Source organism: Ptychodera flava, chromosome 22 (assembly GCF_041260155.1).
Source record: "Ptychodera flava strain L36383 chromosome 22, AS_Pfla_20210202, whole genome shotgun sequence".
Classification (NCBI taxonomy): domain Eukaryota; kingdom Metazoa; phylum Hemichordata; class Enteropneusta; family Ptychoderidae; genus Ptychodera; species Ptychodera flava.
In genome coordinates, this window is record NC_091949.1 from 7,663,497 (window position 1) to 7,689,730 (window position 26,234).

A 26,234-nucleotide genomic window follows, 5' to 3' on the forward strand; every position below is an offset into this window, starting at 1 on the left:
TTTGGATGCGTGACTGACTATTCTGGTACTGTAAAAGAACTGCATGCCAATCTACTGTTGGACAAGATAACCTACTTCATGATGCCATTACATTCATCTCCTTTTACATGTGTAGGAAACTTTCAAGAGCAATTTTGAGCAAACGTCTTTGCAATTACAAATGTGCATTGATGCAAGACAAGTCAAATCTTAAGTAGTTTATAGTCTAGTAGAGAGAGAACCAATTTTCTTTCAATGAACATACTACCTACCACACAATTCACACAAAAAAAAACACTGAAAAACATGCTTGTTGAACAAATTTGTTTATTTGATAAAACTTTGCTGAGCGCCCACTGTAAAGATGATTTTCAATATGTATTTTGAACAAAAAGTACAAAGCACTACACAAGACATTATCATTACTATAATACACGGTAAAATACTTTGGCAATCCCTTCTTCATCCCAAAAGCTGAAAATGTTAAAATTTATTTATGACATACCAGACAGAACAGCTGAATTCTGAAACTGTTCAGATCAAATAATTTACAAAAAATACATTGGCTTTTTTCTGTACACTATTCCATGCACTGCAAATGAAACCTCAGCAATCAGACCCTGTCAATTGTTTTGTTTTGTTTTTCAAGCTGTCTTATTTTCCATTTTTTTAGAGAACCATTTATCGTAATATGTATACTTGTATTGTATGGATAGTATAAAACTTCTATCTTCAATTATATTTAAGCAAAACTTGGCTATGTGTCAGATTACCGATATTATAGTATCGATGCAAGACACAACTTAGTCTGCAGTGTAAACAGAATACAATATATTGCAATTACACACACTCTTGATTGCAAACAAATCTGCAAAATATATATTTTTGGCTATTGTTGGAAAGCTCACAACTGCAAATGGTACTGATTAGTAGATTCACCATGACTTATCTATCTGCTGTATAGAGATATTGAGAAGCTTATGTTTACCAGTTAAAGTCGGTTCCCCAAAACAAACACAGACTCTGAGTCAAACTATTACTTGGACTAGACCGAAGGGAATTATTTGCAGTGAACTCTCTGATAACTGCAACCTTAAAACATTTCAAATATGATCAAATTTTAATTTAAAACATGCAGTATGGTTTATTAAAGGGAGTGACAACTTAAATGCACAGACTAGTTGGTTTGGTAGATTTATATGATTGGATTGTATAGCCTCTGAATGACCACACAAGGCATATAAGACCAGTATTGGAGAATGACCAGAAATTTGATTAGCTTAATTCACAAAACACAATAGGGGAGGTCCACAACATTATGGTATCAGAGCTTGTACCTGTAATACGAAATACAGGATTTTCTCTATCTACATACAACCATTGTTTATAATTTCCAATGCACAATTGCATCAACCATTACTGAAATCTGATTGGATTCCAGTGTACATTGTTTCACTTCAAAATAAAACACATGGAATACAAACAAATCAACAGGGACGTTTTCTCAGTACATGATGATACACTCAAAAGCTTGTGCTCCAAGACACACATTTTTAAAACAATTCAATTTTTATTTCACAGACGGCAAGGATACGATGATTGTGGACAAAAATAGAGATCATAAACTGTACACTTCTCAACTTTACCTCGTTTCTTTGCCAGCCATGAAAATTGATTCTAATCATAGACAAAGGTTGAATGGCACCAGCAACTGCAATAGATTACAGTAAAACTGTCCTCTCCTTCAAATAGAATTACAAAATACCACTTCCTTTTTCTTTATATGGCTCCTGACTTTTAATCAGTTCATAGTTCTTGAAGGAAAACCAAGAACTTTTAAATTTACAAACTGGGGCATTATGGGGATCTTAAGGCCCTTCCCTACCTCACCTAAAAATTACAGTACACAAACTAAAAAGAATCGGGAAATCAAGCTGAAGTTGTAAAAATTCATCAAAGGCACTTGATAAGGAATCATAAAGTAGGTAAAATAGACCATCCAAGGATAATTGTTATGCAACAGCAATATCATTCAACGCACAGGAAAAAACGTGGACTTATGATTAGTGCATGCTTTTAAACCACACTTGTTGTTAAATTGATGAGAGTTATAGCGATATACACACACAGTATAACCTTGCATGAGTCCCCAATGCTTGTACATTTTCAATGAACAGATCTGACATGAACGACATAATTTGGAGAAGTCTTTCTGTGCAAATTTCTCTTCAGCGTATTAGTTCTCTATTCTCTAGGAAAGACGCCGTCTTCACAGGCTAATGCTGTTTTACAAAGACATGGCATCATGCAACAAGGACTCCAGTTCTTTGACGTGGGTCTGTTTGTTTCCTGTTGCCGTGGCAGCAGATGGCTGTCGGCCGCAGTAACTGCAATGAGAACAGAAAGAGCACTGAGTGGTTAAAGAGAGATTTCTATTTCTTTGAGACTGAATATGGAGGTTTTGTCCATTGGAGACATAATGAATGTACTGTCAGCATATCTAACATCACAAAGTTCAGAGTGGTTACATTACAGTGAACATTTCTGTTGTTCCTCTCTACTAGGAATGAATGAAAATAAAGCATACAGACTACACCCATGAACTTCTCCCATGAGCTGCCAATGGCATATACATATAGCAAATGGGAGCTAAAAATCTAGTCTCAGTGGAAGTTTTATGGATTGAAAAGACCTACCGGAAACGCCTTTCTCGGTTGAGGGCAGTAGACCATCGTGGCTGGATGTAGCTCCAGGCACCCATGTTCTTGTGTTCTTCCTGCACCCACATCAGTTTGGCGTTGACGTACTTGTTGGTTTCAGCCTTCACGAGGTCGAATGGGAATGGTGCCAACTGGACAGATTGGGGTGAGAGGGTAAAACATCAGGAGTTTTTTCAGACATTAAAAGGGAGAAGTTGGGCAGAAGTATATCTTTGAACCCTATACTAACCCACTCATTGGTACTACCTTGTTTTTGATAGGGTGGTTGGACAAGATACTGGAGTAATGAGGTGAAGAATTTGACCTCTTGACTAAACCCTGTATCTGTACGATGTCATGGGCCATCTTAGGGTCAGAGTCCAAATTTGACCTTTTGACGTCACCCAAAATCTCTGCACAATGTCATAGTTCAACTTGGGGTCAGAGTTCAAAGAATTGCCGACATACAGTGTACTATCTAATTAGAGATCAAAGAATTACTGACATAAAGTGTACTATGTAATTTTTCAATGAGGATGATATGACCTTCAACAGCTGGTACCTTAGTGATCATCAGTAATGGAAGAGTTAGATTCTTGGAACGACAGTTCATATATGTACAGGTCAATAATCTCATATTGAACAATTTTGCCACATGCCAGCATTGTGATGATCAATTGTATATGTCTGGAGAAAGACACAGAATGTGTTTCAACAGTAACTGCTAATCGACTTTAAACTCACACACGACTGTCTTTGTTTACAGACAAATGTTTACCTGTTCAATTCTGCTGATAGCAATTTCCTTGGTCAGTCCACGCAGGTCGCGTTCTTTAACCAGATCGTAGTAAACACGCCCTGTGCACAGCAGCAGTTTCTTGGTCTTCTCAGGGTCCTCGGAGGCAGGACCATCCTCAAAGTACATTCGCTGGAATGAAGTGCCTGTAGGACACAACCAGGAAAGGGAACACCTATTGAGCAGCTGTCAAGAAATCTCTTGAAACTGTTATTGAGAAAGAAGCTCAAACATCAGGACTAGTTGTGTTCACACTTCTGGCACAAAAAATCCTGATCAAACATAGCGATTCTGTACATACTCTCTGCAATTTGTGAGTAAAATAAAAAAAATACCATCACACATATTAACAACAGTGCAGTAAGAGCCAAACAGGTATTAACAGTGCTTGTCAATTGTCAAAAATAGTTGGTGTCCTTTTAAGCATTACAATTCATAAAACTGTCATCATAAAATTGATAGTCTCCATTTGTTAAAATTGTAAACTAATCCCTACTTGTCTGCCTAAAAATACTGACAACAATTTACAAATACTTTCAAACAGAAGAGGACTGAGAGGAAAACCTCTTCTGAAAAGAATTTAGCATTTTAATATCAGTATATACAGAAAGATTGAAGGACAACATAAGACAAACTTACCCTCTGTCATCTCATGCATGGAAGATCTAGCTTCTGGCAGACGCAGGAGACTTTTAGGTGTCATCATGATTAGCTGCGCAAGAGAACATGAGAAAAATGGGAATAGAAGTTACAACATAATGCTAACTATTTACATTCATCGCTTGTAAAAGATACATTGGCTGTATCTGTGTTGAACTCATTTCTACACAGCCATTTAATGTAATACCGTAAAGGCCCCATTTTCAAATATATAGGTTCGCCTATCCTGTTTGAGATGGTAGAGATTTACTAAATTCTGGTGGCGATTTGGTAAAAGTGGGGCCTTCTATTGCAGGCTGAAGGGTTAACCTATTAAAGAGCAAATTTCCAATTTTAAGAGAATGAGAAATGTGTTTAGCTTTGCTAAAATACGATTAGGTACTTTTGCTTAGATTATACAAAGTTGCCAAAAAGGATCAATCTGGTTCTTCACGAGTGAAGGAATCAGAGAGTTTGATGATTGTGCACAGTCAATATGGGAATCCAGCAAAATTTGCACATTTAGGTATATCTGAGGAGACTCCCAAGTTAACCTCAAAGTAAAATAGGTAGTACTAAGCCCTGGCATCACACATGTCCATTTACAATAAGGCTACAAATTGCATTTGAAGACTGTGAGAAACCAAGTTATGCAATCTCTTTAGTTTAATGACATATTATCTTTCAGGAAGAATTTGGGATTGTCGATCATAAAAGCAGACACTTGAGAAATGTGATTTCTTCATTTACGGAGGAGACGGGTCAGACTTCGATTCATTATGCATATGCCAAAATTTGTCACAGTTGTTCTGGAACCACTATCGCAGTAAGGAGTTGCATTTTGAGGGGTAGGCAATAAAATAAATACATTAAGTTTCTCATGCGTCAGCTTTTGCGATCGATGAACCCTCATACAAGTCAACTATTGCTTACAGGTTTTCTGAAAGGCAAGGCAATCTGCCTACGTAAGGCATGGAAGTAGTTGGCAGGGGTACTGCAGTTCAGGATTTGCATGTTGCAATCGTTCAGTTGTTGGATATCAAATTTATCGATATCGAAGTACGGGATCACATCAGCATCATCGTTACTCATCTGGAGAAATCGCTCTGGGCGGGCGCTGGAGTGTTCAGGACCCTATTTGGGATTAATAAAGATAATTCTTGCATCAATATAATATGTAAATGTTGAATCTAAATGCCAGGGATTTAGAATCTATTTTTCAAAGCTAGAAGAAAGATTGTGTCATCACTAAATTGCTATAAGTTTTCATCTATAAGTACATGACATAAGATTGTTTGTGCAGCGTATCATTCAGAGATTTTAAAATATGTAGCTGAATGTAAAAGATAACATGGTAAACTAATGCAAGAGGTGAAACAAATGGAATTGTATGAAGAATAAAAACACCTGATCATACCAGTAAGATAAAAGATTAAGATACGATGTAAAATATCTTCATAACACCTTTAATGACAAAGTGAAAACTCTTTTGATAAACTGCTCATTAACAATCTTGAAAGACCTATGACACTAAATCATTCCAAACACAGTGATCTGTTTTCAGCTGTCAATAAGAAGTGACAGATGTTTATGAATTGAAAATAAACTGTCGGACTGTTACTCCATGGTCAGGTGGCTGTTTGTAGCTTACCATGCCTTCATAGCCGTGGGGTAGAAGCATTACAAGGCCGCTCTGCCTGATCCACTTGGCTTGACCACTGCTGACAAACTGATCAGTGATGCACTGAGCGGTGTTGGCAAAGTCTCCAAACTGTGCCTCCCAGCACACCAGAGCATTGGGGTTGGTCATGGAGAAACCAAGCTCAAATCCTGTATACATGGAAAACCAGACGGAAATGTTAACAACTCAGCGCCACACATTACACATTATGAAAGCAAATCACTCGGTCTGAGGTAATGAAATACCATGCTCTTTTGCTCAGAGCAATGGATTTGCCATTTGACTGGTCAAACCAACTAGTGAATACAGTGCCATTGAATTAGGATGACGACAGCATTACACCATGCTTTACGGTGGTCCCAGGTACTCCCCAATTGTACACTTACTTACTCGTCCCTGCATAGGTAGTCTAACTTGGAAGGAACTCGCTGAAACATCACATTAGGTATTCAGCTTTGAAAGCAACATTTTCCAAGTCAGACCACAAGATTATATGAAACCTGCACCATTTAGCTTGTGTTGTTCAAAAATGGGTGGTTTAGTTGGTCTCACTGCACTTTGCCTTGATTTCTTAAATACAATACTGGGAACACAATGATGGGGTGCTTCTATAAATTTTAATGGTAAAAGCTAGAAAAGTTGGTGCCAGACCAGAATAAAGTATCCATAAATGCTCACAGTCTAAAAACAGTTATCATGATTACTGCCACAATATCAGATTTCCTGATATATTTAACACTCAGCATACATGTGCAAATGGTTGACGCTAACAGACAGTTGCCAGCTGTATACTTGGCTTGTTCACAAGTACCTGGAAAATTCACCTTCCATTATTTCGAACACTTAGAATATTACTTCATAAGAAATTACAAATTTTTCTGGCAACTTGACATACCTTTTGGCAAGAGCTATTTGCAGTGTGGCACAACTAAAATGCACCACAATATCACACACACTACGAGCTGTCAAATTACACTTACCTAGCACACCAAACTCAGAAAGTGAGCTGTTGCACACAGTGTATCTGGCCTGGTCCTTCCACAGCTGATTCAATGGTACAGTTGTCATTCTGTCCTTGGTTTGGTGATGCAGTACATGGTGACGATGACTGATAAGCAGAAAATACAAGCATGTGTCATAAAATGTTAACAAAATAGGTGCCCTTTGACCTGTGACTTTAGAGAAGGGTCATCATGAATAATATTATTTTTTACACCACTGTCATAACTTTGTCTTTCAAAATACTTCTGAAATCTTGCATATACAGTCTTGAAGGCTATCTGTCTTGCATATTGTACCATAGTGCAATGCCACTGTTGTGTGTGGGACTGACACAGACTACGAATCCTAATTAGGATTTCATCAGGGAGATGTTAATTTCTTGTTGCAATTATGATAATAATTATACAATACACAATAAATGGAACCAATTTTAACACGTGTGACATTCTTTGTTTCTCAGACTCACAGGATTTGTGATGGAATATTACAAGAAAATCAAAAGGGTAATTTGTTACAGGGAACCATAATTTCTCCTTGTCTACTGCTGATGTGTTTGTGAACAGCAAGATCTGGATGTAAATTTCATCAACCATTCACTAGAGTGAGAAACAACTGTCTTTGAAATTTTTGCCAAATCTTACTGCACTGAAATTGTGTGCCACTTTCAAACTCAAGGATTTACATACATGTGGTCCATGATACACCTAACAACCTTTTTTAACCAACCTGAAGGTTCCTCTCTCTACATCCTGACCACTCAGCCTGACGTGGATGCCTTCCTTCAGCAGGGAGCCAAATGCCATGGCTTCTCCAAGGGCCCAGTCGACTCTATCATTCTTAACAAGGTCACCTCGGGCTTTTAGGATACGCTTCAGACCTGCAGAAATACAATAGAGATTATTTTAATGGTAAGATTTACATGTATTGCACAAACACTGGAAGATAAAACTCTTCAAGAGAACCATCTCTCATGATTCACTGACATATCAATCACTCATTCGGGCTAGTATGACTGATCCAACACCCTAAAGGGAAGAGCGCCCTCAAGCGACAGTTCTGCCTGTCCTCTTTGCAGGAAAGCAGTTGTCTGTAGGGAGAGTATATGACAAAACTTGCTTATCTGACAAAAACCATACTACCAGTAGCCTAGAGAGTCTCTTGGCAAAATTGCTGTAACTCAAGAAAATGTGTCATTACACTACCCTATTGCAGTCAATCCTGTCTTTCTTAGCTTAATTACATTATATTGATGTGGTAAAGCATTCTCTCTTTACAGCCTATTTCCCAATGATTGATAAAAATTAAGAAATCTAAGCTTGTCGATTTTGATCATCTCAGCACTTTACAATTACACTGTAATAATTTGTATGTCCATAATTTTGAATCTGGTCTGTTGATTACTTTTTCATTTTGTAGTGGAAAATATTTACAAGTTTATCTTGGACATTATGTTTTTTAGGTATACATGCATTAACAATGACTGGGTGTCGAATGTTTTGTCATAAATATTGTTTAAAAATGTAGAAACGTGCATGAATTATAAGGATGAAATATCACAAGTTAACAACGTAAATACTTTGTTTTGCATCCTTGTACACAGGGTTTTTCAGGAATAAATACAACCATTATTTATAAATGTCACTGAAGGCTCTCCATTATCTGTTGCCGAGAACTACCCCTATCAAGAAGCTGAAGATGTTGGTTATTTGACCCTCACAGATTCAAATGTTGCAAGAAACTGGGCAGGTCAGAAGTGGCACTCAAAGGCAACCCCTGGAGATGGCAGTCAGTGACTACTGCCTGCAAACAGTGAGCGAGTCAAGGGGATCAGTGATTTTCCACAATCATTTCTATTTACTGAATTTTCACCATAATTTTTAAATTTTGTGAAATATTTTTGATTTAAAGATGCTCAGTTTTGATGTCATGCCATAGTATTCTTGCATGAGCTATAATATTTAGGGATTATTTCCTACCAATGAGTAGGTTTTACAGTGAAATTATGTGGGTTTTGTCAGCTAAGCACATCTTCTCAGATACTTGTCTTACAGTCATCTCTCTTCATTAACCCTTTCACCACCATGGTATGTCCCAAAGCCATTGTTTTCTATGATAAAGTTGGACCTGTACACAGGGAACTGGGGGTGAAAGGGTTAAACACTCCTGGTGCATTTCTACAAAGTCAGGCATGAATAGAGCAGGTTGACACAGGTACAGCCTCTTTCTGTACTCTATGCAAACAAACATTGGGAGGTGTTTCCTTAATAGCATGATAGCAACTTTCTGAAGCAGTGTTCATGGACAAAATGCAAAAAGCAACAACCTGAAGGCTAATGCCTCTATACGAGTGAGCATAAGGAACTCATTTGTTCTAGTATAAGCACATGGGTTTGGTTTTATGACTATAAATTTTACCATTTTGCTTGCCTTAATGTCCTCATGAATTTTGGGGGACATTATTCTACATGTATATACCAACCTCCATGTACTACAAAGTCATGAGGCAAAGCACTGAAGACTTTGCCGATATGCTTCAGGGTGTCCATATCGACACCAGTGGTGGGGTACTTCAGTTCAACATCGGTGAAGAAACCTCTCCATGGAGAGTCTAGCCATTCACGATTCAGGATCTGCGACTCCCTCTTGGCATTCAAAAACGCCTCTTCACAGATTCTGTCATAGTTGACCTCTTCTTCCTGTCAAAATTGAAAAGCAAAAAGGCCTGTGACACAGGGATTCCGTCTGCCTTAACAGTTCATCTGCCTACTATAATAGTTTAAGGTAGTCTGTGACTCAAAACCGAAAGATGAAAATTTCACTCAAACTTTCTCTCCATTTTTTCACAATTTACACATGTAGATTTGTTACTAAAGGTACAAATTACCTAAAATTTACAAATAATTCAAACTGGCTGCTATCCCTGTGTCAACTCCATGGGACAGAATAAAATGTTTGATTTTCACAAAAAACAGGATGGTAGAAACTTCATTTACTCCAAACTTTAAAATGGGTCTAAACAATAGTACAGTACATATGTGTTAACAATGTCAGACTCTGAATATTTCTCCCCTAGGTGCATTATACTAATGCAAAACATTTATTTAGTTTGTGAAATGGTGAGGGTAATACATGCAAATTCTTGCCATACCTCAAATTCTTGTTGGGTCATCACGCCCTCATTGATCTTAGCACGCGAATACAGCTTCAATGTATGCGGGTGCTCACGGACCTTTCTGTACATCATGGGCTGCGTGAACATAGGCTCATCCAGTTCATTGTGACCGTGCCGCCTGTAGCAGACCAGATCAATGACGACGTCCTTGCCAAACTCCGCTCTCCACTCAGATGCGACCTGACACACATACATGACAGCCTCTGGGTCGTCGGCATTGACGTGGAAGATGGGAGCGTTGACGACTCTGGCGACGTCAGTACAGTACGGGGATGATCTGGACATACGGGGATCAGTGGTGAATCCAATCTGCACAAGAGACGATGACAAACATGAGTTATTTCATTTTCTGACAGAGTATAGTCATAAATGAAAAGGGAAAGTAGGTGTAACTTTCAATGATTTTTTGTTTACTAATTTTTAAAATATAAACTACAGTTTCTTGATCTTCTCACAAAACCATGTTGACATGCACAGTGTTGAGCTTGTCAACTCAGCCTGTACATGTGTTTAATGCATCGTTATTGTTGACAAGTGAATTCTGGTGCAGACAAGAATTCAAATGTAAACAATAACAGTGCATTTTACATTTATAGACTATGTTGACATGCTAAATAGTTTGTATTAAAAACATTTTTTCGGGTTAGATATTAAACTTGAAATTGACATACAAAACAGAATTGTAGCGATATCATCAAAAGTTTAAATATAGCTATTGGCCTTTTATATTTTATAAAGACAATGAACAACTTTTAATCTGGCTTCACCATGTCATTACACACAAGATCAGTATCATATTTTTTGTCTTGGCATATACTAGTGTGAGCTTCGTGGTTTTATTTACCTGGTTGTTGACAACAACATGGATGGTTCCATGTACAGTGTACTCAGGCAAGTCAGACAGATGGAAAGTCTCATAGACAATGCCCTGGCCAGAGAATGCAGCATCACCGTGGATTAGGACACTCATCACCTGCAGACAACAAAATGCATTACCAGAAAAAGGCTAGACAGGGACGTTGAAAAAGGCATTTTGAACAGCTTATCCTTTCGCCTTCAAGGTTTGGCCCAAACCTATCATAAGCAAAAGTACTTTATGGGCATATTCACAACCGATCAGGGCGAACAGGTTTATCCTCTTTCTCCCAAGTTGTATTTATTTCTATGGTTTGTTAGCCTGGTAGAAAGAGGACTTACATTGTATGTACATATCAGCTTGTATTCTTACTTTCATTCTAAATTGACTACAAAATGATGCATTTGTTTGTACTGAACACAAACATTTCTGCAAAAGAAACTATCTCATCATCCAGCATTCCCATCCTTGATCACCGGTGCAGCTTACCACTGATAAGACTGGATTGTGGTAAATGAGAACCAATAACTCTGTGTGTCATTTGAATGAAAAACCTGAATGCCAAAATGTGATGCACACTACGTTCACTATGTAATGTATGATAGTTTGCTGTGTCATTCCTCTTCAGACAGACAAGAAATGATATCTTCAATATCAAAACAAACAGATCACTTCTATTTCCCAATCATGAACATGTCATCATTTACAAGGGCAGAATGTCCATCAATGTGAAATCTACGACTCAGAGTTTGAAAACAGAACTAGATAGACGATGTGTATGCTACACTTCAGGCTTAACGGTATGAGTACCAAATATGCATTACTTACTCTTTTCCCTTCCTCATCTCCCTTGTAGAACTGCTCAGCTCTGGTCTTTCCCTGTACCACAGGGTCCACAGCTTCCAAGTGAGATGGGTTGGCCACCACGGCCAGGTGCACAGTCTTGTTGGTGATGTGGTTGAATCTTTCATGGGCCATGCCCAGATGGTACTTCACGTCACCCGACCCTTCATCGGCGGCTTCCAGTTTGGGGTCAAACTGACAGAACAGCTGTTCAAGGGGCTTGCGACACACGTTGGCCAGAACATTCAGACGGCCCCTGGATGGTGACAGAAACGGGTTTCAGTTTCAGTATCACAGTAATATACATGTGAAGGACATTATGACATGTGTTATGAATGAAGGTGCTGTAGTCCGTCACCGACTTGTAGAATTCAAAAGTTAATATTATTTAGTAATTTCAACATTCAAAGTTTCAAACTTTCTTTTGCAGCTGTCTCAGGGTAGTTAAAAGACTCCAAAGTAACATCTTCCCTACAGGGCTATTTGCCAAGACGTCAAACTTTGTAAATTCTGATAAAGACACTCACTAATCACATTGATTACCATGGTGACTGTTAAACAATACATGCTTCATGGTATATTTTACAGAAGCATTCAATAGCGCTACTACCCAGAATTCAACACAAAACTTTGGTATCATAACTAGCAACCGATGTTGCTGATGGTCTGTCATAGTCAAATAAATGAACAGTTTACCTGTGTGGCATGCCAAAGATGAAGCTTTCAACTCCCTTGGCACTGCAGTGATCGATAATACATTTCAGAGCAGGCACCAAGACTTCACAGCCCTCAAGACCAAATCTCTTCTCAGAAGACCACTTTCTGGCCAGGAATTCCTCAAATCTGTCATTGATGGATACAAAACAAAAGCCTGATTAAGCCATTGGGTATATTCACGTTGCTCCTTCAAGCATTGTTCAAGGGTATTGGGCAAATAGCAAGCTCATCCATGAGACTGACGACTTAGTAAATTTTCACATTTCTGTCTCTGCCCTAATATTTGATAGCTTCATTCCAAATAGATATTTGCATACAAACTATACAGCTACAGTGAAATAAGAACTGGATAAAACCCGTCTTATGATAAGATCTCCAAAGACTTTATATGATATTTGTGATCATCATCCCAGAGTATCATCGGTACAGTATTCTGAAAATATAACATGACTAGTTTTCTCAGATTTTTGCCGACAATAAACCCTGAAGGGATGTTCTTACTAGGCATAGATACCATGTATGCCAAGTACATGTCTTTCATAACTTCACTGATTCTCAATCAATGATATGACAGATACAAGTATAGCTATCAATATTCTGTCCATTACCTGGTGGCTCTGATCAGCCTCTCCAGGATCAATCTCTTGTCCATCTTGGTGAACTTCATGGCGTTGGGCGTTTCAAACTTCTTCCTGATCCAGTCACATTGCTGCTTGTCGTTGATGAACATGAACTCAACACCAATGTGCCGACAGTAGGTCTCCTACAAAATCCACAGCAAGACAGATCAGATTGTGAAAATCACTGCCTCATTAGAGGTTTCCCCTTCAGGCTTGTACCTTTACACAACACATTTCAAAATTAATTTTACAAAATGTTGCCAACAAATGTCGTAAAAATCTATTTCTGAAATAACCCTAAACATTCCTGATTGTGACAAAAATTTAATGTTTTTATTAAATAAGAATATAACTTTGATCTTAACTAATTTCCAAAACAGGCAGCGCTTGTACTAAATTTATACATTTACCAAACATATACGTCTATGAGAACACTGGCTTTAGATGTTTTGAATCCAAAATCCCGATCTTTATCTTGGAATAGGGCAAAGAATTCAGTAATTTTCAGAGAGAGAGGATACTTGTATAAGTTTTCACCAAACATTACGATAGTGGGTTTGACAGGCTAACAAAAGTGCTTAAGGTGGAATGCGTCTTCAGGACAAATAGACTCAACCTTTAACAATATTTTGGTCCACCACTAGCTGGGGCTCATTTTACCAGCTCAGTTTTGTGAAAATCGGGAATTTTATTTTCCCAAACAGAGATAACCACAGTGGAGGGACTGTGAGACAACACAGAGATGGCGGCCATTTTGAATTTCAAATATCGGTATATATGGAGTAATTTGTTTCCATAGTAACAAAATTTGCAGGGTAACCCCAAATTTTTATTCTTGATTATGAAAAGAGAGAGGTTGAAAGTTTGTTTGAGGAAAGTGTGAGCAAAAATCGAAGTCTTTCCTGTTAGAGGCACAAACTACTTTTACTAAAGTTTGCAATTGCCGGAGTCTAAGAAAAACACCAAAAGAACATTCAACATTGATTCCTATCAAAACCTTGCAGAGACTGACACAGTAAACACACTATATCAACTGTCCCTATGACAGTGGTGGTCAAAGTCACTGAGACTGCAAAGAAATTTTGACGATATTCTCCTGGATAGGTCAGAAACATAGCTATGGTTCGACATGACTCACTGTGGCCCTTTTACCATTCCCTTCCCTCTAACCAACTCCCTCCCCAAACACCAATTTAAACGTTAAAAATATCACTCCCAAGTACCAACAAGTGAACTAATAATGCATGTTTGTTGTGCGATGTGTCTATTTGCAGGATCTTTTCCGCAGTCTCCTATGCTGTGTTACATGTACCTCAAGTCTCTCAATGATATCTTTAAGAGGCAGAGCTGTTTTGTTTCCTCCGATGTACGTTGTCTGAGGTAGAGTGAACACTCTGCTTAAGTCGGCTTTGCCTGCGAGTAGAGAAAATTGAACGGTCATTTCACAACAGTTTTGGTGACTGTAAAATTAATAAAAATGTATCATTAACACAGATGTTCATGCATCTATCCATGACATTTGAAATAAGTGTCACAGTGTTCTATGGTAGACCAACATGATAATGTCAAATACTTTGATCTGTTATTCATATACAAATATTCTGCCCTGATTTCACAGGTATTGTATAAATCACATTTCAATTTTTTATGAAGGAACTTTGTGAAATCAATTCCTTTCAATGATGATGCGTCACAGGTCGTGATGATGCCCTGAAAAAAGTGGCACACCATCCGTGTTGACGTCAGCATCTGAAAAATGAAAAACAAATATGGTTTGCTCCCACAACAGTGACGTCATCACCACCAGAACCATACATCCAGTGGAATTGGACACTGTCATTTGTCTATTTGTAAATACACTCAAAAAGAAATCCCTCATGAGAAACTTCTATTCACAGCTAAACGACCCAGTGAATGCAGTTATCAGAGTGTTTTGGGGTATTAAGGATGTACGATCGGTAAAATTAAAAGTAATGTCATTTCTCTAAATTGTCGATTTTTGGATTCTCCTTTGTAAGTATTATCAAAATGCATTTTTTCACCAATGCATTTCTATGGACGAAATAATTCAATGCTGTTTATCTCAAAATTTAGCACGGTGACCATATAATTTTATTTGATCATTATCATTTATTTCTTTCGACTGAGCTTTTTGCAAATTTTCATGAAAATGACAATAGTAGAAATTGATTTTCCAGCAAATTTCGATGTAATCCTATGAGAAGTGACAAATTCCACGCACGCGTACCGCTCGTACATCCTTAAAAGAGTACAGGCAAAAATTACACACATACAAATCAGTGAAATAGACTATTGACTGTATTGACGGAAAGTTAACCTGTTTATAACCCGATTCCCTGTGAAGGTCAAGACTCGTCATTGATAACAATGGGTCTGGGCAGAAGCATGGTGGTGAAGGGGTTAGGTTTGTCAACCTCTGTCTTTTCCAAGACTCTTATAATACAAATACGTGAGATATAGAATTCATAACAGTAACCTTTTTGTCAATACACTAGCCATAGAATGAAAGTGGATTAGATTTGCAGTAATCAAATTGATGCAGTTCCCTATTTTTTGACTCGATAGTCTCCTACATGTTAATGGTTAAATTCATTGTGCTATTTCTATACAGAGTTTACGGTCAGAAATTTACTGCAATCCAGGTCACAGGTGTAAAGGAACTAAATGGCGGCTTAAGATCTTGTACTGATTTTATATACTTCCTGCTGACACAGCACTTTTTGGAAAGATTGTGTTTATCTACATGTAGTAACAGTACAAAGCTTTATTTTCTGCTGACACAGCACTTTTTGGAAAGATTCTGGCATACAGTCCATGTAGCCGATAATGAGATGCTAATGATATGCATAGTGTACACGTTTTTCGGTTTCCTCGGCTAACTTTCAGCTGGCTGCTCACTTTCTACTATTTTTATAGTATTTTATACAAAGTCACAGACTTATTCTACCTGCAACTTGCAACTGATATAGATTTTGTAGCTCATTCTTTACTATTTTTCATAGTATTTAATAGCCGGTATCAGACAGTTTGTGTCGGCTACATAGACGATCCGATCTGCCAAGATTCTCTTTTTGCACATGTAGTCACTGTAGAAAGCCCTGTGAAGGAATGTAAGTATGGTCCTAGTAACGCGAGACATGTACATAGAATTATTTTACTGGTAAGTTGTATCGAATGGTTAGATTTTCTGGTGCACTGCCAATAAGTATCCTTGGCACCAGTTGCATTGCAACTGAGCAGCTCTTGGCTGAGATGGCTAGAGGAACTGGAGACCGCTAAACCCCTGTCATGCTGTCATAGGGATACACACAATCTTTAGCATTATGTTGTTACAGGAAAAAAAGTTGCTGATTCAGCAGTATTGGGAGGGATTACCTGTCTTGTGTTATGCTTGTGCAATTACGACTGATTTGGGGTATCAAGTGTATGCAAACTTTCTAAATATCCAAAGGGATCCCTACTTTAGGAAAAGCCTTACGCAAATTTCGGTACTCTTTTTACTGAGGGCGTCCTTCAAAGGCACAAGCTTGGTGGTTTTTATTATTTTTTTGATGATTTTTAGTTTGAAACAAAAAGTATTTTATGTAATTGTGTTCATCAAATGATCAATAACGACCATCTAAGGGGTAAAACTTTACTCAACTTAAATGCCTAAATGAATGGTTAAATATTCCTGACAGCCCTGTGCTTATGTTTTCCCTACCAAAAAAGGGCAAGAATTTGATATGTTTTCCATCAGAGTACTGGATTACACAGCTGTGCCGTTGTGCATTCTGGACAGGTCAAAGGTCATGAAAACTTGGCAGGGAGAGGACATGAAACCTACCAGAGCTACCATGATACATGTACCCAAGTATATCCTTGGAAAAAGATGAAATCTTGCATTGAGACAGTATGCAAACATTGCTGTGACGATTTCTTGGTATCAATAATTCTGCAGAAGATGAGATACAGGTTGAAAAGACGGATGCATAACACATTTCGGTACATGTACTGCTGGGAACTGGCTAGTCATATAAATATGCTAGGATTAGATTTCAGGGCGTTTCATATGGCTATAATCAGTATACTCTGTCAAAAATCACAGGTTTCATATTCAATTTGACCCTTTTCACCACCATGGTTCACACTAATCATATTGTTTTCAGAGATCAAGCAGAAATCTCAGGAGGTAGCACAGTTGAATTTGGACTAAAGTAATAAAAAAATTTGTCATCAAATTAAACTCTGACAGATTCAAACATTCCTGAAGCATTGGGATTTCAGTAAAAATAAAATCACAACGCATTGTTTGAGTTATAACAGAATATTTCTTGGCCAAAAATTGCAATAATAATATGCATATTTATGCAAACCGCATTCACAGAACATTGAATGTCTGTGTGCAAACATGATGCATTCTGAGCTATCATAGTTCTGTGGGGATCATACTTTTATACCCATATTATATTTAAAAAAATGTAAGTGCAATGCAAGGAAATGAAATTGAAGTACCATAGAAAGTAGTCTGTAAAGAAACACATAGCAGTGGATCATTTGGGCAGCATTGTTGAAAATCACATGCTGCAAACTACATACTTACATCCCATGAATCCAACTGAAATAAAGTGTTATTTGAATTTTGTAGAGAAAACACTGATTTTGCGATATCAGTTACAGACACACCCATATTAAACATATTTTGTAAATAAATTCACTCAAGACAACTCATTTAGAATGTATTTTTTAACTGGTACTGAAGTGCATCATCAGAAGTTTTACAGTGACAGCTGATTCATTCGAGACAATTTACACACTCAAACAGTTGATGTGTAAGCATTAAGGCGTTATTAATCCTTTGCTCACACATTCAAAGGCCGTACATTACCAGTGAAGCCTGCACCCACATTATGTATGGATTGTCAGGAGTAAAATATAAATCGTATGTTAGCTTAGGACAGGAGCAGCCTGCAACTTTTGCCATGTGTATTAATGATTGTTTGTGTTGAGTGGTTCAGGGTAATGACACATTTGGTGAATATAAAAACTTGCCACGTCTTTACTAAAACCATCTTTGGTCACAGCGCTTTCAAAGTTGCCATGCTTCAGTCAGTTCTTTATACAAAATGCCCTGTATAAACTTGCTTTCCATCACAGTTTACATACAGAAAGTGAGTGTAGCACACCATACATGATGGAAAATAGCTGAAGAGAACAGATGCAGCTAGCTGCAGTCTCTGACAAGAACTGAAAGTTTCATGAATACCAAAATATGATCAGTTTTCTCTAATGCATGCAGACAAAAGAGGGCCATCTTTCATGTCGACACTCTCACACACGAACTTGTGACACAGAGACATTGAGTTCACTAATGCTGACATTGACTTCACTAATGCTGAAACAAGAGGGCTAATGACATACACTGTGCAGTTTTGTAACATAAAGTGACAGCTCAAACAGATACAAGCACCTCAACAGAGATGTTCAGACACATCAGTAAATGACATTCACATGCTGTAACCTATATTTAGAAGAAAGAGTGACATAAAGAATAGCCAGCTCGTAATTGAGACATCTTTTCTCTGTCACTGTCAGTCAGTATTATTTCCAGCAAATGAATCAAAAACTGCTGTTTCAAACATGCTACATGACCTGGGTGTTTGCTTATTGGACCAGGCAACCTGGCAAAAATCTAACTTTGTGAACATTATGAGAATGTTTATATGGTGTATCAATGTATGTCATGTCTTTTACTTTGCCAATATTGCTATGAGCAATTTACACAAATACTTGACACGGAAGGTGTCTGTGTTGTTCAGTATATCCAATATGCTTGTTTGTTCTGATGGTAAGAGTATTAAAGTATCGTAAAGGTGAAATCTGAAAAATTACCTACCCTTTGAGTGCCAACGTAAATTTATGTTGCCTTTATAGAATATTGTGCCAACAATTTTTTTACGATCTAGACTCATCCCCACCCAATTTTCCCCAAACTTTTGGTCAAAAACTGTAGCCAATGTAAAGTTGTGTCCATTTGGTCCAAAAAAATCAAAAAATTGCAGAAAAATTCACAGGAATTGGCAACATTTACACTGAAATTTTGGCAGGAGAATTAAAGCACTTATAGAGTTTATATGTATGTACATGTTAGTTCATGCAAGCTACATGTATTACATGAAACTTAAATTAATAATGGTTTACACATAGTTCCACAGAGGGACACAGTCACTGTCTTTTGTCCTGATTTTTGATATACGGTTTGTGTGGCATAAGAGTTAGGGCACTTATATTTTGTTAGAGCCTTGAAACAAATGGAAAGGGTGGTCATCGAGACATACCAAGACTGAAGAGACAAAATGACAATTTATTTAACAATTTCCAGATCATACCATTATTACATGCTGGACTTGCACACTACAAAACTAATCATATCATGCATGTTAGCACATAGTAAAGTCTTCTACACATTCATACCATGGATGATTAAACTTATGTGAGTCAAATGGTTGATTTTGAGAGGGTAGGTCATGACACAGAAAAATGTCAAAAAATAGAGATTCTGTCCCTGTCACACAAAGACAACACATTGAAATGGACACACAGTAAAACACCCACAATGCTCTGTTTTAGGATAACACAACATTGAATTCCATGAGAGATACATGTATGATGCCATCGTCGTGGTGATGATGGTGACACTGCTGAAGATGTTGGCATATGAATCGAGGGGTAGCTCATTCATTTACAGCACGGGAGCAAAAATTAATCATCACTCCAAACACACTATGGGAGAAAGAAGTTAATGGATTTATTTATATATGTACCAAGTTGTCAGCCTTACCTAACCAATTTAACTCCGCTGGGAGTACTTTGTCTGCATGCAAGGAGAAAAGGTTGTGGGGGGAAAAGAAGAGAAAAAATATCACAAATGATAAGGTAAAACTGAAGTTGTGATGTCATTAATACAATTATACACACCCACAACATTATTAAAACAATTAGCATTATAGGAATAACTGTATAGTACACACATGAAATTCACAATGCTTTTTTTCCAATTGGAATGAAAGTAGATGAGTAGCTTTAAGCACAGAGGATGTCATGAAATGAGTATGAGATGATGAAGCACACATTACCACAATTGTGTGTCTATTGCATTTACATGCTTTACAGCTTTACAATATTTGTTTTTCGCTTTACACAAGGAGTCTTTAAAGAAGAAGTTGAAACAGGTGTATCAGATGTGCAGAACAAATGTATTAATCCATTTTCTAAAGTAAAGAAGTGAAAATATGCATTATTACAGAAACAGCAAAGAACAATAGATAGCTATTATCAGAAATTTAATTGGAGGATCCCAGAATGTTTAATAAACTACAGAACTACGGAATGTTTAACTACAGCTTTACAGTGAATGTGCAATTCAGCTGCAGTATATGCTACAGGAATACGGTATTTTCAGGACCAGGTGGAGAGGTGTTCACTAGTTCAAAGGTCATGCAGCTATTTTTGGATAGAGAAAATAGAAGACGATAGCCACAAGTGTGTACTCTTGTGATAAAGAATATGATAAGATGCTAAAAGTGACATTTTATGATAACAAAGTCTATTGATGTGGTAATCATTGATACATTTTCATGGAACTAAATACAGTATGGAAGAAAACTGGCCTGGCCGACCTAAAAAAATTTCATTTGGAACAAAACTAGGCCACCTTGCAAGGTTGAAGGTCAAGCCGCTGCAACTTTGACCACTAAGCTGGTAGACTGCATAGTGTATGAAGTACAAAGTCTTGTTGAATTGCAATGTCCAGTAAAAAGAGTAATATTCATGAATTTATGGTTTGTTCTTCTTCACAGACAAGTTATCATCGATTAAATGTCACTTCATTTTGATCAAGGGAAGACCCACATCCTAAAAATAATGTACTATGGCATATGGTATTCATTTGATAAAATACAGATAATAAAATTTACAGCACTTTATGCACTAAAGCCGCAAAAATTCTTCTTGAAATATCATTATGAAGTCAGAGCTACAACACATATTCCTGTGATGATGCATACTAGGCTATGGGACAGAGCCATGACATGATGCTGGATGTGCTTTGCAAACACCATGATATGTATTGGTCAAGGTAAGATTTGTCTGTATTTAGGTACTTGTGAACCTAATTGAAAGTGGTTAGGACTGACAATCATATGTCTGAAAACTTGGTTGCAGAGAGGTACATGTAGCTAGGAGGAAGCATACAGTACAAACTAAATAGACAGTCAGCTTGGAAATTTCCCAGAGTTTGCAGACATATGATTGTCAGTCCTAAGTGACGAGTTAAATGACATGGAAAAAGTGGTGTTGGCGAGATTAACCACCAGCATGAAAATGACAAACACACATACATACATACATACATACATACAGAAATGCACAAACACACACGTATACACACAACACACACACACACCAACTACTGTACATGTGAGCAGAGCTCTGATGTTAACAGGTTTGGGCTAGCATGTACGTGACTGTATGAATTGTAGAAAATGTTTCATTGCCATGTATTGAGGACAGAAGTTGAAAGGCAGAGTTTGTGTGACAGTTGTGACGGCATACACTCATGAATCTGCTTACAAAGACAGTCTGGTACAATGGAATCCACTGGTACACATAAAGGCAATTTAAGCTTTTTGTACAATAAATGATGCGAGGTTAGCAATTGCTATAGTAACTTATATTGCTTGCATAAAAGAGAATCCCAATAAAGCAGGGCCTTAATGACCAAAATTACTTTTCCTTTTATTCCTTCTCAGCAGCAATTCATATCAAAATGGATACTGCAATGGCTCGTTTCTCCTCATAATTTTCTGTCTGCTGGTTTAATGTAAAATGCGCCTCAGGGACAGATTTTTGATCTCTCAATTTTTTACAATTCTTTTCTGACCTACCACTTGTTGGGGCTCTATTTAAAGCTCTCAGGGTACGAAATTTTTTTATGGTGCCAGTTTAGGTTTTAAATATCTAAAATTTAATTTTTCCCCATACAATTAACACAGGGACAGCAGCCATAGATCTACATTCAAATATGGGTAAATGTTAGGTAATTTGTTTCTGTAGTACCACAATTTGCATGGTGACTCCATATTTCATTGTTGATTTGGTAGAGAATGGTTGAAAGTTTCATTGAGGAAAGTTTGAGCACAAGTTTAAGTCTTTCACTTTTGAAGTGCATACTGTCTTAAATCAACGCACACACACTGACTGCGCTGAAAATTATGCTGGTTATTCAATTCCCATCAGAGAGAGCTTCTACAAAGTGAAAAGGGTACAATAGTTTTTACAGTTGATTTGTTTATAAATTGTCATCTGCACCATACATCTCATTTTTCACATCTATCTGTAGACACTACTCTCATTCAGCTTAGACATTTTTTGGAAATTTGATGTTTATCATTTTTTCTTCTCCATCTACAAGGTTTCTGGTAATGCTACTTGGCTCAACAGAAGACCAACCAGCTGACAACACCTTCAACAGGAACTAAAATGTGGTATTGATAGATGTTTCGGGGCAACTATCAAGTGCTTTCTGTATGTTTATGGTCAACGTCACAAACAAATCTTTCTGGACATATGCACTTTACAATGCTTTTTTTAACCCTCAAATGTTTCTCAGTGGCAAATTTATTGTTCCTTGCAGCAAACGCTGAAGAGAAAATATTTTTTTCCTGAAACATGACTTCATTTCAAGCTGTGCTGACAATGGATATAGAGATCTCTTGACCTGAGCTGTTCATAGATACAGTATGTCTGTACACCCTGCACGGTTTGATATAGAATCATACTACAGTCAATGTTCACACTGTGAAATTTGCAAAACCTGGGTTTGCCTGGCAAATGAACTCAATATGAAAATCGAGATTAAGTTACTCATGCTGAGGCATGTCATATACATGTACTAGTACTACAAATAGCCCTCATATCCTGTGATTTTAAAAATGCTTAAATTTCCCTTTCATGGTGTGGTGATAACCAGATTGTTTGACTAACGATGAACCTATATTTAAAACTTTCTGGAGCAAGGCCACAACCGACATGTAAATTAATACAGCTTGCCAGATTTGCATGAAGTTTAGAAGAAAGCAGTTTAGATGAATAATTTATCACCGAACATTACCAGTAATAGGCATTCATTACATAACTTTCGATGACATTTTTTTATTTGCATAATCCATTGTTCATGATTATACATGTATAATTTATGCGTAATATATGGTAAGACAAATTTGAAGCACAAGCTGAATGTAGAATTAGCAACCACTGAAACAATATAATGAACTTTTTGATTATTTTCACAGAGTAGTTTGGGAATTGAATAATTACCAACAGTCAGTTTAATTTTTTGACCATTCAAAAATAAAGCAGATTATAATTTTATTTGGAAGCAAATTGATAAATTAATCAAAGCAATCATTGCTTGAATTTTATTTGCAATTTAAAATATACCTGCGTATTGACTTAACCTTCCATATTTTGCAGGGAAACCTACCTCCTGTTATTTTTAATTTATTAATGATAATATTGATATGCAATCTTTCACGTAGCACCAGCAAGCCATAACTTGCCTTGGCATATCAGGCATGATGCACATTTGTCAAGAAAAAAAACCTCTAAACAGGAAAAGTAAAACAAAAGATCAGGTCCTTTGGCAGTAAAATGAACACTGCCCGTCAACCAATATCAAAGCCTTTAAACATCTTTTCTTTCTCCTTCATAGCGGTTGGAAAATGCATAGAAGTTAACTATTGTAGAAACCTGACTTGACTAGTGATCAAATTAAGGTCAAATATTATTTTTATCTATTAAACTGAGAGACAATGATTTGTCAAACTAGCAAAAAATATTGCACTTTTAATGCATCAGACGAGTCTGAATTTCACTACGGTAATGAAATTTTCATGACTAGAATGCTGAAGAAATAACTGAGCACAATGTGGTAATTTATATCAAGCTGACTTTGCCAAGATACAAAAGAGTCTGCACTCAAATGCCTATCCCAAAAAAACTGTATTAGTTTCATCGAGGTCAAAGGTTAATGAGAAAGGGGCAACGATGTTGGCGACATGCAGCAAGAATGTGAATGGTGTAGTGGTATTCAATCTTTATGAAAATGTGAGCACAGGAATGAATGTAAACAAATAAAAGCAGCACAAGGCAAAGTCTGCAGGGCAACAGAACTGTGTTACAGATAAGCAAACAGAGATAGCTACATGTACACGACATGGGAACATTAGTGTGTGGCTTGTGGTTTAAACAGAGCATCAAAAACTGCATGCAGACATGTACACCCCACCATATACACACAAGTAAACATGACAATGAAAACTAAAGCAGTTGACGATGCATGTACATTCAACATATACGTGTCAGTGTCAAGAGCACACAAAAATACAAGTTAGCGTGTATTACAAGTGTCATACAGACATTACAGCGTTATCACACAGGTAAGTAAAATATGCAAGCAAGTACAACACACAGAGCAGGACAGATGTCATTGCACAGAACAAGGCATATGTGATTATACACCTTTTCTCTTGCAATAGCCTTGAAGCGGCAACACTGAAACCAAATGACCTTTATCCTATGTGTATATTCCCAAAGATTAATATCTATGTAAGACTGGAACAAAATCCCCTGCAACCGTCACCAGTTTCTCTCAACAGTGATCTCTGTCATCCCAACAGGGCTATCCCTCACTGCTATGCTCTCTTGGCTTCACATCGTTTACGCATGGTTCACTTTGCGACCATAACACACCGCCCACATTCACAATGATGAGATGCAAAGTAATTTCTTTTTCATGAAAAAAGGTAGCAAGCTTATCATTGCTCATTACGGCAGAGGCAAGTAGCAACACAGTTTGTTGTTAAACTAAAGAAAAGCATCATAGTGTGAGTGAGAATGAGATGAAGGTCATATCAAGGTCATGCTGATTTAGATTACACAGACAGACTTATCACTCCAAAACATCTGTGAGGAAGTGGGAGGGGGGCGCATTGCAAGTATTGGATTTTTGTCCAAATGCTGTGTTGACAATTTTACAACCAGTCGACCAACTGAAAGGAATTTGACAACTAATGGTTGAAGTAATTTTCATCTTGGCTCATACAGTTATTGGATAAACAGCGACTGTCCAGTCACTTTCCAATGAAAGCAATATGCTTTGTCTGACAAAGACGCAGTTACAATATGTCATGATTTGAATTATAGAACTGTGACAGGTCATGATTTGAATTTTAAGATGTGCCACAATTTCAGTGAGGTAGCCGAATAACTGAGCCAATACATGCTTTGGTACAATAGTATTTCCCTCATAGTTGTTTTGGGATTCACACCCTTTCAACCCCGTCTTGTAATACACAATGCCCAGTCCTTCCATAGAAGACTGTGGAGACTGATCATTAATACAGGGGGGTGAAAAGGAGTGACAATGTCTGTTTGGTGAGTTGTTTCTCTACCTACCCAACCTATAATGGGTTAGCGTCAGCTCTGTCGGCACATTGTCATCCAAATCCGCAGAGCTAATTCCAAGGGGATCCAGCTTGGCAATGTTGTGACCACGGATCTGAAAAAAAAACAAAAACCTTGTAAGTCAGTGTTCTTTTGACTAAATGTGACTTTTCCTACCAACTTGACATGTGGAATGCTTTGATTTTGACTTTTAACTTCAATGATAAATGTCATGGACCTTTTGTCGGCTAGAAGAAGCCACATAAATCATGATTGCAATACACTTCTTTAATTTGAAAAGTGTCTCTTGTTTACTTTGGTTTTGACTACCATACTTTTCCATGTGATCTAAAATGCATGTATTCATAAATAAATTCATTCATAAACAGTCATGATATACGTCAGTCTTTAATAAGCGTCATTTAGTAATCATATATAAATTTTAACTCTATGCTTTACCAAACTGGAAATATTATGAATGCAAAATATCACAAATGTCACAAATACATGCTAGAGCAAGAAAGGAGTGACCGAAAGCTTGTCAGAAGATATAACACTGTTAACTGTATATGTGATTGCATACCTGCTAATAAAATTCTTACAGCTTGTTTTAACAGTGAAAACATAAAGGAAAGGACAAATCATGAATAACCTTGTGAGGAATCTGCAGTTATCCTTCATATGAGGTTACTTGAATTGACAAGAGACTTGGCAAAAAAAAAAGAC

At 37.3% G+C, this 26,234-nt stretch overlaps 1 protein-coding gene across 2 annotated transcripts in view; it reads right to left on the reverse strand.

Moving 5' to 3' along the window:
• Positions 1-288: 288 nt before the first annotated feature.
• Positions 289-26,234, reverse strand: part of LOC139122582 (2-oxoglutarate dehydrogenase complex component E1-like) — a 43,391-nt gene continuing 17,445 nt past the window's right edge. Inside the window, exons 3-19 of one of the 2 annotated variants that reach the window (XM_070688131.1) lie at positions 25,521-25,623; positions 19,846-19,878; positions 14,317-14,417; positions 12,993-13,147; positions 12,364-12,510; positions 11,653-11,923; positions 10,813-10,941; positions 9,945-10,277; positions 9,276-9,492; positions 7,523-7,673; positions 6,775-6,902; positions 5,765-5,943; positions 5,047-5,247; positions 4,114-4,186; positions 3,457-3,620; positions 2,676-2,830; positions 289-2,366 (exon numbers count right to left, since the gene is read on the reverse strand). In XM_070688131.1, coding sequence (XP_070544232.1) covers positions 2,267-2,366; positions 2,676-2,830; positions 3,457-3,620; positions 4,114-4,186; positions 5,047-5,247; positions 5,765-5,943; positions 6,775-6,902; positions 7,523-7,673; positions 9,276-9,492; positions 9,945-10,277; positions 10,813-10,941; positions 11,653-11,923; positions 12,364-12,510; positions 12,993-13,147; positions 14,317-14,417; positions 19,846-19,878; positions 25,521-25,623 — 2,640 coding nt within the window. In that variant the 3' untranslated portion in view covers positions 289-2,266. The remainder of the gene's footprint in view (positions 2,367-2,675; positions 2,831-3,456; positions 3,621-4,113; positions 4,187-5,046; positions 5,248-5,764; positions 5,944-6,774; positions 6,903-7,522; positions 7,674-9,275; positions 9,493-9,944; positions 10,278-10,812; positions 10,942-11,652; positions 11,924-12,363; positions 12,511-12,992; positions 13,148-14,316; positions 14,418-19,845; positions 19,879-25,520; positions 25,624-26,234) is intronic. The other variant, XM_070688130.1, reaches the window with a different exon arrangement.